Raw genomic sequence first — 13,415 nt, 5'->3', positions numbered from 1 at the left:
TACACTATTCTTTATCGTCTAGACTGCACTGTTTAAATTCCCATAGAAAATAATCTTCATGTATAAACGTATTTCTGTGAATAAAACTCGCACTAGGCACTCAGGTAACTGCAAAATAGTAGGCGATCTTATCGACCAGTATGATTTACTAGATGCAAGCTCTTACTGTACAGACACTTGCGGGGATGTCGTTACGGCGTTCGGGGCTCGCACAATTGGCATCTCAATTGGCTCATTAGAGTAATTTTTTAGCCGACTTCAAAAAAGGAGGAGGTCACTCAATTCGACCGTATATATATATATATATATTTATGTATTTTCGGGGATAACTTCGTCGTTTATGAACCGATTTTGATAATTCTTTTTTTTACATAACTTTTTACTGGGTGTACCGATTTTAATGATTTTTAATTTAATCGAAAGCCGATGTTTATCATGTGTCAGATTTAAATTTCATCAAAGAAGGATCAGAGCTTAATCCACCACGCTGCTCCAATGCGGATTGGCGGATATGTATTCTCTAATATGAGTAACGATCATCAGGTGTACATGATAACAACCGGGACCGAAGGCTTAACGTGTTCTTCGAGGCACGGTGGTGAGACTCACAAGGACTGCACAAACACCCAGACTACGGCAAACATCTGTATGGCCAATACAATGGTTTGCTATGTGCGAGGAACGAACCTGCTACCGCCAGCGCAACAGCCACATACCAGTGTTGTGACAGTTGCGCCAACGTATGATTTAAACGCGATTGTATTTAATTTTTAACCTAAAACTTATATAAACCTTATATGTTTTACTTATTGACATAATTAGCTAAGGGTTAGTTTGAAAACACTTCACAGAAGTTCGATGTAAGTAGTTGTGTAACTCTTGTATAAACCGTCATTGTTTTGCGATATCAATGGGTTCTCATTGTAAATGAGACTTGTGTGAGTGAAGTCAAATTGGCTGCAATTTTGAAGCAAAATTTTGTTTAGGCACGCTTGACTTGGGAAATACGCTGGTGAATACCTGACGAGAGCATTACGGAAAGTGTGACCGGGTGAGGCGAACGGAAGTTGAGGGACATATAAGTTAGTAAGGATAGAAAGAGAGAGAGAGTTAAGTTACGTATATTACTGTAGGACCTAAAGAAGTGTTGCTTCAATCGCGTGGTTCTAAAACACACGTTTTCTGTTGTAAATGAATTTTGAGGTACGAAAATATTAATTGAAAAAAAAAATAGTTATGCTACAAATTATTTATCATTTAATTTTTATATTAATAATACACAATCTAGTACATATTTAAATAGTACCTACACATAACAATCTGTTTTGTAACGTTAAAAAAGTTTGAAGAAGAAGAAGAAGATTGGAATAATATAATGAGATATCCAACAATATTCTTTCTACCATTTTGGGTTATAAATTGTTCAGAAACACCACAAAATAATACTGAAATATTTATAAAATACAGTCACAGTGACGTTGAACCGACTATAGATAGACGGAATATAGATGACGAAAAGAAAATAATAAATAATGGAAACAGTGAGAAGATAGTCAGAAAAGTTACAGAAGAAAAGATAGAAACAGAAAAAGTACCCATAGTTCCTGAAGCGTCTGGAGATGTTGTTTTTGTACCGAATGACAAACCAATATTCCGTAACGAAGATGTCTTCAACGTTAATGATGCGGTGAATACTAGAAGAGTTGGAGATTTGTTGTCTGAAGATAAACATCATATTGGTAATAATATTTAAGTATGCTATATTACAATTTCTTTGTTCTTTTAATAACATATATGAAAAAACAACGTTTGCGAGGTCAGCTAGTATATCATATACTAAAACCTGCTCCGAAACACTCTGCATCTTATGTTATAAGTATTATTCCGATCGGTTCAGCAGTTTTCGCTGTTTATACTGCGAACAAAAAAGACGGCTCTGTTTTTTTGTTTTTATTTTATTTTATTTCTTCTGTACATGTGTCAGTCACTCAACTCCTCTTAAGCGGCTGGACCGATTTGGTTACAAGTTTGTACGTTTTTGAATATCATATCAAAAATTGACCGTTCCAGCGAGGATCGAACCTGCGTCTCCAACTGACCTTGTCGGCGCTCTAGCCAATTAAGCTATGGAACGATGTACCCAAAAGATCGAAACTTTTGATACGATAATTTTATTTTCGGTTTAAGCGAACCGTGGAAAATCGTACAATTTTGTACGTATATTTCTATAGATTCATGGATAGTTTGAAAATACAATTCTGCCCAGTAGGTGGCGCTGCTATTGGTATGTCAGGAATCAAATTTAGTAGCTGAATTCCAGGCAGAACAACGTCTGCCAGGTCCAGGTATCACTACATAGTATAAAACAAAGTCGCTTTCTCTGTCCCAGCACATGTATGTACGCTTAAATCTTTAAAACTACGCAACGATTTTGTTGCGGTTCTTTTTAATAGATAGATTGATTCAAGAGGAAGGTTTATATGTATAATAACATCCATTAAATAGTGGAGAAATACTGTTATTTTTGAGTTTTCTAATGTTATGTCGTAAATAATAATTTTTTTTCCGCTAAAATTGCAAACGCAGGCTGAACACTACGAGATTTATCAAAATAATGTACTAAGTATTGTACACATTAAAAAGGTCTACAGAAAACTCCGCTATGGTGTATGTCTATCTCTTATGGATATCCCACAATAACATTTTTTTGTCATTTACTTTTTACGACAAATAATGGCTAATTTTTAAAACGATTTTAACCAATACAGCATCCTAATAATAATCTTTATCTAATTAAATACCTTAAGTACATTATTGATTTAATATAGATCTATATGTCTCTTTACAGTATATGATTTAAATGAATATTTTCGAAGATATTACAGATTTAAAAATTGCGGTACGTAGCGTTTGCGGCGGTTCCGGCCGGCTTTTACTCTAAAGTTAACGCGAGCGGGCCACGGGCAGTAATGAATAAATCAAAATTACTGGATCGATTTTAATCATTTTTTCAGTGAATGATATAGGCTATAATTATATTTTATACCGGTGCGAAGCCGGAGCGGGTCGCTAGTTAATTATAAATATGCTTCTAGCAACGGAAAAAGCAAATCAGGACATTCTGTTTATAAGCGGAAAAAACGATGAAAATGTTGAAAAAACGGTACAAATGAAGAAAACTAAAAACGAACCAAAAAGTAAAGCAGTCCCAAGTCGAAAGAAATCTAAAAACTTGGACTGTACTCGTTTGGATTGTAATAATACGGTTGAATCAATTTGCGGAGGCAGGAAAGAGAATAACCAATGGAAATATAGATTGTTTCTGAACGATTGTTATTTAAGGAAAGTTAATTGTGGATTTCAATACCCTGAAAATCGTAAGTTACTTTATTTTTGGAGTAAAAACTTCTTGAGCGGCGTTGGTCGCTTTCTGGTGGGGGAACCTTATGATATTAATCTAATGAATGGTGCACGCGAAGCGACCGTGTGCTGTGCACGTTAGACGCTTTTTGGATGGGTGAAATCTCATACGTTCGCGTCATTGACATGCAAATTTTGACACTAAAAGATCAAAGTTTTTACTTCTATTGGAAGTCTCTCCAACTGCCAATTCTTTACGTAGTTATGTACTCGTATATATTTCGGAATAACTGGTTATTTCTCAAAAAACTTTTCCTCCTTTTGATACTATAGACTAACAGGCTGATCCATCTTTTAACTAAACTATGGGACAGAAAACTGAGATAGTTTACGGCAAGACATATCCTGGTCAAAATCTTTAGGAGCCTGATGTGGAAAGTACCTCGACTTTACAGAAGATCACAGCTAAATAATACTGCTTTCAAGCTGTATTCTGATCCTATGGTGAGTAAAGTGACCAGAGCTCTTGGATTGGGGATAGGGTTGACGCTGCTTGCGGTGCTTCTGGTGTTACAAGCGTCTATAAGCTACGGTAATCGCTTAACATCAAGTGAGCCGTACGCTTGTTTGCTGACCTAGTTACACAACTTCCAAGTTTAATCTTGTATTCTAAGTTGAATTCTAAGTAGAATAATCAAAACTTTTGTTCCCCAACAAGTCTGTAAATGGGGTATTTCTAAATCCGGCTTCTTAGAGACAGCTGTTAATTGATTCAGTTTATGGTATCCCACTGCTGAGCATAAATCTCTTTCTCCATATAAGGAACCAAATCAGGAAAAAAAATTATATATTATCCAAAATTAGTTAGATATTATAATATTCAAAGCGTTGGCGCAACAGTCACAGCACTAGTTTTTGGCTGTTGCGCTGGCGGCGTGAGAGCGATCTCCGCACATGACAAACATTTTTATTGGCTATAAAATGTTTGCCGTAGTCTAAGCGTTTGTGCTTGTGTATTGTGTGTGCTTCCGGACCTCGTCGCAGGAATTAATAGTAGGGGCCGTTGGGCGTGAGACCTTTTAATATTATTATTATTTTATGAATCATCATCATCATCATCACAGCAACCTTTCGCAATCCAGTACTGGACATAGGTCTCCACAAGTTCGTGCCAAAAATGGCGCGAACTCATGTGTTTTGCCCATAGTCACTACGCTGGGCAGGTGGGTTGGTGACCGTAGGGCTGGCTTTGTCACACCGAAGACGCTGCTGCCCATCTTCGGCCTGTGTATTTCAAAGCCAGCAGTTGGATGGTTATTCCGCCATTTGTCGGCTTTTTAAATTCCAAGGTAGTAGTGGAACTGTGTAATCCCTTAGTCGCCTCTTACGACACCCACGGGAAGAGGGGAGGAGATTTTATGAATAAAGATAGTTAATCCTTTGCAGGTTACGATGTAGTAAACATGGAAAAATGTAAGAGAATTGGAGGTCATTACAAAACGAGATCGTACAATTTTAAACCGATTCCAGTCATTGATAAGAAAACGTTCACTAACAATGAAACGAGACGCAGCTTCTCATCGAGAAGGTAAAGATAAAACTTAGTATTGTAAAATATTGTATTTAACAGTACATGCTTAAATTCAATAAAATATTGGCTTCATAATTGTGTTTGCTGGCAAACGAAAAAAACTGACTTCAATTACATCGACAAGTAATACAACGTGGGTAGACGAAAAAATAGTCCAGTAAATACTTATTATCAAAGATTTCTCAAAAGTTGTGATCAGATCTCGGTGAAATTTAAATGTGACCACATGATAATAATTGGCTTTCGATTAAATTAAAAATCATCAAAATCGGTACACCCAGTAAAAAGAAATGCGGATTTTCAAGGGTTTTCCCTCGATTTCTCTGGGATCCCTGACACTGACACCTGGACACCTGGGATATCTACTTTCCAACAAACGGGGATAACTTCGTCGTTTATGAACTGATTTTGATAATTCTTTTTTTGTGCGAATTGTGATATCCAAAATGTGGTACCATGATAAGAAAATCAGGATCTGATGATGGAATCCCAGAAAAATCGAGGGAAACCCTCGAAAATTAAAGTGACGACTAGTGCGTTTGTTAATTTCTTTCGTCTACTTACATTGTATTACTTGTCGATGTAATTGAAGTCGGTGTTTTTTTCGTTTGCGAGCAAAACACAATTATTTTTTTCTTACATGCGTTGTCTTATTACTTTTTACTCGGTCTATCGATTTTTATGATTCTTTTTTTGTTCGTGCTTGTCCAAGTTTGTGTTTTAAATTGAATTAAAATTTAACAAGACCCGAGGAGAAGTTTTCGAGTTATTTTTAATATTATGTATTGTAAAATACTTGTTGATTTGAAGGTTTGTTAACCGACTTCCAAAAAAGGAGGAGGTTCTCAATTCGACTGTATTTTTTTTTTTTTTTTATGTATGTTACATCAGAACTTTTGACCGGGTAGACCGATTTCGACAAATTTTATTTTAATCGAAAGGTGGTGTGTGCCAATTGGTCCCATTTAAATTTATTTGAGATCTAACAACTACTTTTCGAGCTATTTCTAATAATGCATTTTTACTTGACGCTTTTTTCGTCGACCTACGTTGTATTATACCGCATAACTTTCTACTGGAAGTACCGATTTTGATAATTCTTTTTTTGTTGGAAAGGAGATATCCCTAGTTTGGTATCATGATAAGGAAACCAGGATCTGATGATGGGATCCCAGAGAAATAGATGGAAATTCTTGAAAATCCGCAACAACTTTTTATTGGGTATACCGATTTTGATAATTCTTTTTTTGTTGGAAAGAAGATATCCTTAGTTTAATACCATGATAAGGAAACTAGGATCTGATAATGGGATCCCAGAGAAATCGAGGGAACTTCTTGAAAATCCGCAATAACTTTTTACTGGGTGTACCGATTTTAATAATTTTTAATTTAATCGAAAACTGGTGTTTGTCATGTGGTCACATATAAATTTCATTGAGATCTGATAACTACTTTTTGAGTAATCTTTGATAACGCGCAGTTACTTGAGTATTTTTTCTTCGATCTACGTTGTATTACTCGTCGATGTAATTGAAGTCGGTTTTTTTTTGTTCGTGCTTGTCAAAGTTTGTGTTTTAAATCCCATTAAAATTTAACAAGACCCGAGGAGAAGTTTTTGAGTTATTTTTAATATTGTGTATTGTAAAATATTTGTTGATTTGAAGGTTTTTTTTTTGTTTGATAACAAACACAATTACTTACCAATCTTTGGAAAACCAAAGTAGGATATAATTGATCCATTAGTACTAAAAATAAGTCTATTTATACTTTCCAGGTCTTTGAACATGGGTATAGACGGTACAATCTGTGGACACAAATGCCCAATATCCTGCACAGAAGACCACGACCCTCAATGTGCGATCTCGAACACAGGACACCGAAAAGTTTTCTTGAATCATTGTCAACTGGATCAGAATTCGTGTATTAATAATATTGGTACGTATATATTGTACACTTAGAAATAAAAAACAAAGTTTTAAGGTGCGAACGATTTAAAGAAACTTTTACGAGCCCATTTTACCCAATTTGCAGTAGAATTTACAAACATTTATTTTGAAACGATATTCTTTCTGGCCTAAAAAATCTGCGACAGCATATATCTATCTTTTAAAGTTGGCTCATTTAACCTTTTTTATGCGAACCAAGTTTGTTCTAAAATAATGCATTATTTGCGAAGATGTTTTTATAAACATGATAATCTAAATAAATACGTTATTCATCACAAGTATTTAATTTAAAACAAAGTAGCCTTTTACATAATTCGACTTCAATGAGTATCTCAGGAGATATCGCAGTTTTAAAATAACATCGCAGCAAAATAATGATCAAATATTGCGCGCGCCTCTGTTCCACGCGGACGAAGTCGCTCGTAGAAGCTAGTAATTTTATAACTACATAGCCAGTTATATTGTTATTGTTATATATATTTTGTTAAAGTATGGCACCGTCGACCTCTGTCTGAGTGCGTTGGAGGCAGGAAGGCTGACATGAACCAGAACAGAGGCTTCATAGCCTGGATGCAACGAGCCGGGATGATTGACAGAAACGGTAGGCTGGTTCTCAACTGACCTAATTATAGCTTTTGTAACATTATTATGTTCAATAAATAACACAATTGTATATTTTTTTATTGTAATTTTCAATTATTTTAGTTTTAATATTTAAAATATTTATTTGGTTTCAAAATTTATGTGAAATATTTTTTTATCGCTGTATATTTTTATCTCATAAATGAATAAATGATTACGCTCTTGTAAGCACAAGCTTATATATTTTTTTATCAAATATTATTAATTATAATTTTGTAACATACACACACGTTCATCTGTTCCTAATATAAGTAACTTTAACACTTGTGTTACAACTAACTGACATTGCCACATATTATTATTGCCTAATAAATATACATATGAATAATAAATACACATAACTGAGGTAGGGCACAGCAGGAATTTCCTGCTCAAAATATGGAGCAGCCCGACTGGGGTAGTACCTCGACCTTACAGAAGATCACAGCTAAATAATACTGTTTTCAAGCAGTATTGTGTTCCTGTTGGTGAGTAAGGTGACCAGAGCTCCTGGGGGGATTGGGGATTGGGTCGGCAACGCGCTTGTGATGCTTCTGGTGTTGTAGGTGTCTATAAGCTACGGTAATCGCTTACCATCAGGTGAGCCGTACGCTTGTTTGCCGACCTAGTGACATAAAAAAAAACATAACACGGGGTGGGAATCGAAACCACGTCCCCAGAGCAGAAGCTAAAGTCACTGCAAACGGACAACAATATGATTTCCGTAATATTTGCGCAACTTAGCGCTATTCCCTTGACAAAGGGGAAGCAAGTCTAAATCAAGAGAAAGCTAGTACAGATTAATTTTTCCTTGTTATAGGAACTAGACGTTAAAAGCTTGTCGCAACTCATTTGGTTGCTAAAAGCCTCTGAAAGCTTTTAGTGATAGTCTAGACTATCGTAATAAACCATAACTGGTAATGGTTGCCATTACTTAAGTATGAAGGTACTTCATGACCTACAAGCTTTCTCTGACAGTTTGGACTTTGAAACGTATGTGTTTTAGACTAATATATTTTCTAAGTCTTTCTATGTGCAAAGTAAATGCCTGTGTCTGTAACAATTGTCTGATTTACATAACATTTCTTAAATACATATATTACATTCCTTAATACTACAATTAGGCTCAACCTGAGAAATGAGTCGATAACATTGGAGTGGAATGGAAAAACGAGTGCTAACTGCACCAAGTTAATAGATATACAATATTAATGCCATTTATTCGTAACATAATTTCACTTCAGTAATATTCCACTACTAGGTTTTTTACCCCACGTAGAAGAAGGATTAGAGCTTAATCCACCACGCTACTCAACTGCGGACTGGCGGATATATTCCCTACTATGAGTAACGATCGCTATCAGGCGTACATGATAACAACCGGGACCAACAGCATAACGCGGCTTCCGAGTCACGGTGGGAAGACCCCAAACCCTAAAAAAAATATTATAAACACAAATATCCACTGCGAGGGGTATCAAACCCGCAACCGTTGGTACTTAGGAGTCGCCGACACAGCACATGCACCAGAGCGGGCGGTTACTAACATAATGTACTTAGGAAATTGCAAAGAACGGATTTGACGCTTGTTGTTACTCAGAGGGAGTATTTCACGGAATGCAACTTACTTTAATTGACAGAATATCAAACTCAGAAGAATATCAGTGCTGCGTGGCTACGGCACCAAAGAATATAGCCACCCCCTCTCTTCCCGTGGGTGTCGCAAGAGGCGACTAAGAGATAACAAGGTTCCACTACTACCTTGGAACTTAAGAAGCTGACCGGTGGCGGGATAACTATCCAACTGCTGGCTTTGAAACACACAGGCCGAAGACGGGCAGCAGCGTCTTAGGCGGGACAAAGCCAGCCCTGCGGTCACCAACCCGCCTGCCTAGCGTGGTGACTATGGGCAACACGCATGAGTTCTCGCATTTTTGGCGCGAACTTGTGGAGGCCTATGTCCAGCAGTGGACTGCAATAGGCTGGAATGATGATGAATGATTAAACTCAGTAGAAATCAGAAACAGTTTTCTTTTAATCTCGTTATTATTCTATGAGTTTTAATAATAAACTATTCTTAGATTTAAAATGTACGTTGATTCTGTAATATCCTGAAAGTCGTCGTTTTTCCCGTGCCCCATAATAATATAACAGTCTTTACAGAATCATGAATATGTATTAAAATGAATAATTAATTACGGTTCGTATTCTTTCACAGAGAATGGAAAAGTTTTTTAAAAGATTTTAATTTCTTTTTGTCACTAAAAAGAAGGCACTGTTTTAACACCTGCTAAGTTAACGTTAAGTTGAAGCGCAACAAGGGAAAATTCCATTTAATATTAGGGTAAAATGATAAATTAGAAGTTATAATGAAACTTTATTCATGTCGTTACTCCAGTAATATTACACTGCATATTACAAATATTAATATATGAATACATTTAAATACATAGGTATGTAATTATATAATACAATCATCAGTTCCTTTCAAAGTCGGGTTTTAGTTTTCTTTGTCCACGAATGCCAGTGACGTGTCACGTGTGTCATCTACTCGACCATCTGTCTTGAATGTGTTAGCTTTAGTCTCTTACCTACATGTTGTTCTTTTGAATTCAAACGTACCTGTAACAAACAGATCTATTGTCAATAAAAGTTTTAATACAAAAATGAAAACGATTAGAGCATTTTACAAAATGTTACAATGGTTTGCAAATTTTGAAATGATATACTTAAATTAAAAATGTAACAGGTCCAACTCTTTCAATAAACATTGAAAAAATTACGAAGTATTTTAAACACTGTGTGAAACTCAACACACGTTAAAAAACCATATCGTGTATATCTGTGAAGCTATACCAGGTGCACCCCCACCCTCTAACAAAGGAACCGCCGGCTCACCAACCCCTTTGTCGTCCGAATTAATATTTAAACAAGATATAAGGGATGCTACGAGTCAGTTCATCGATAACTGGGATTATACTGGGACTTGAAATAATGTTCAATAAAATACATTAAACACGTTTTTCCTTCGTATTCTACTTCTAGAGTCATTCTTCTTGTATAATATAATTAGTAGAACTATAAGTCGAGAAAGTTCTATTTCTAACTCGTGAAGTAAGTTTAATATTTAATATCGTAGTGAATGTTTTGTAATACAACTAGCTGTACGCGTGACTCCGTTCACATTGCTATTTCTTACCTTGAGTCTATAAGATAAACTGTGTATGCCAGCTTTACGTCAGCTCATCTTAAGAGCATGAATGATTAAAATATTAGCAAACAAATGCAAAAACTTTTATATATTGACACTCTACCATCTCAACCATTTCCACCCATGTATAAAACTCTAGATGGCTGTAAATCTAGAAACAGTATGGATTATTTTTTTCTTTTTTACTTTAACTAAAAGATAGATATATCACAATAACAAAATAAATTGATTTGCATATCGATAAACTTAAGCGAAAGACATCACTATATTACCGCAGGCGACGAGGCGTTCCAATTAGCTAAAGCAAACACAGCGCGCAATAATATTTTCATTTCTATTGCTCCTGCGGTCTACCTTGATGAGGTGTGCGGTGTTGCGTGATTGAGTTCACAAGAGGATTACTATCATTTAAATGTAACTACGAAATCCGATATATTTTGTTATATGAGATACTTTGGACACTAAATCCTTATAACAATATCGGCCAATTTAAAAACTATATTCTAATCGGTCAAGTCATTCAAAAGGAGTATTTATACATTGTAACGGAACGTTACATGACTTCATATTTATTTTTAATAAAAATATCACATTATTGATTTACATCCATATATAAAAAAATATATATAATTTTTGTTTTGTCAACATTATTTTAAAGAGTATAAAAAAATAAAATCAAATAGGTATTTAATGAACTAATTTACAAGAAAAAGTTAAAGCGAACGTTCGATTTGTTTTCAATATAGATAATTTTATAACGGGTTCTCTCGAGCGTTGCCGAGGCGGCATGCCATCGGTCATGTCATTCGGCGTTAGACTGCGAGGTAGTTGTTAATACGTAATGAACTTTGAACTACGAGAATATTAATTTGCCTATTTCTTTTGTAAAACGCGTTAATAAGATTAATCTGGATCCTGATTCAATATTAATATAATCAGCATAATAATCAATTGGAAATACACTGGAGAAATCCCCGTCTTAGGGGACCCTGCTCCGCATTGCGAAGACCCTACTCCGCATTGTCTCCACTCTCCACCCGCTTGCCACGCGAAGACCCTGCTCCGCATTGCGAAGACCCTACTCCGCTAGCTAGTGTAGTAGTAAGTGTCGTGTTAATACAAACCCTTTATTTAAAATCTTAAAACTTTCAAACAGACTCTTTTTCTCCTTTCCTCAAAAAAGGCGACCCCGAGGGACGTTACGTTTGACTTTCATTTCAAACTCATTTATTATTCACTAGCCTTTGACTTGTTGAATACTTCTCGATATCTAACCGACTGTGAGCGGAAAAGGGGTTGCTATGTAATTCAGATCACGACGGAACAGTTCACTGCACAATTAAATATGGAAATGAGATTAATAGTTATGTTAAGGTTTAAAAATCGTGAAAATAAGAAGATTATTAAATAAACCCTCTCTGATATTAGCACACAGTCAAACAAACTTATCAGCCACATAACAATATTATAGATAGGTATGTGTAGCAATTGACCTGCCTGTGTAAAAATAAAGATATCATCAGACGGGCGTTAATTGAAAGATCGGAGGGTTGAGCACATGAATCATTTGGTCAGCAGGTTCTGTGCGATCCGCCGTCCACTCTGCATTTTTTCATCGATAATTATTGCTATATCAATACGAGTAGGGTTATATTTTTATCTACTGATTAAAGTTATATTGATGTGTTCTAAAACTGAACATATATTTTAATTATCAAATCAGCGTTTTTGTACAAAAAAGTTCTATTTTAAATCGCAGTAACTATTATTATTTCCAACGAATGTGACAATCCTAACATTAAAATATTATATTATAACTGTTCACAGCACTGAATTAAACAATAAACAGGAAAAATATTTATTTCTTTGAAAAATGTCATAGAAAAAATTGAAATATGTCAGAACGCAAGCAAGTAATGAGTGATTTATTGTACATAATATTTAATATTTGGTCCAAAATATGCTCCGAATTTTATACGTGTTCCTTCTTCCTACACACGTAAGTGTTCTACTCCCATATATCCTGGGACATATTTCATGTTCCTTTATTAACCCTTCAACGCAATTAAGTAGTAAAAATCTATAGCACGAGGGTCGAAATGACATAAATTGTTTCTGAGCAAGTTTTGATTGGAGTTGATAAAGTACCCTCTCCAGTGGAAGTCACAGCTATGTACGGAGTGTGTTCTGTATGTAAGCGAAGTTGCTGCACACATATTACGCCTGGACATACACATGTGATACAATTTAAGCTTGCTAATTTGACTCAAATGTAGTTTAATAATGATTTCAGATTACCGACATAATTAAATACTTTCAAATTTTGAATTAAATTAAAAAAAAAAGTATAAGAAGATATTATGAAATATAATGTAATTATATTTATTGCAATGTAAGGTTTTCTATCAAAATTTTTGTCACTTCATACAACGAAGTAATCACGGTACGTAAGCAGGATAACGTTTACCACACACATCTGTACACGCGTATTCACCCGATTTCAATAGTCACTAATCTCTCTACGATTTCATTTGACTCGTCGTTCGTGACATTCCACAGACCTATCTAATTGACTGTTCGCAGCCCCTGAGCCATTACTCGCTCGTTAGGTTCCAGGTGGATGTATAAAAAGTAATTTTGTTTGCAAGGAGGAATTTTAAGCCATATTTAGCCTTAGTATAACTGT

General features: G+C 35.3%; 1 protein-coding gene across 1 annotated transcript; it reads left to right on the top strand.

Moving 5' to 3' along the window:
* The first annotated feature begins 1,375 nt into the window (after positions 1 to 1,375).
* Positions 1,376 to 7,518, top strand: LOC123666115. The gene is made up of 5 exons (XM_045600321.1): positions 1,376 to 1,739; positions 3,096 to 3,377; positions 4,807 to 4,948; positions 6,726 to 6,886; positions 7,388 to 7,518. The coding sequence occupies exons 1-5, from the start codon at positions 1,376 to 1,378 to the stop codon at positions 7,516 to 7,518; spliced, it is 1,080 nt and encodes a 359-aa protein (XP_045456277.1).
* The last annotated feature ends 5,897 nt before the right edge of the window (positions 7,519 to 13,415 follow it).

This window comes from Melitaea cinxia, chromosome 25, assembly GCF_905220565.1.
Source record: "Melitaea cinxia chromosome 25, ilMelCinx1.1, whole genome shotgun sequence".
Classification (NCBI taxonomy): Eukaryota; Metazoa; Arthropoda; class Insecta; order Lepidoptera; family Nymphalidae; genus Melitaea; species Melitaea cinxia.
The sequence above is the reverse complement of the archived record's forward strand: the minus strand, read 5'-3'. Positions and strand labels throughout refer to the sequence as shown.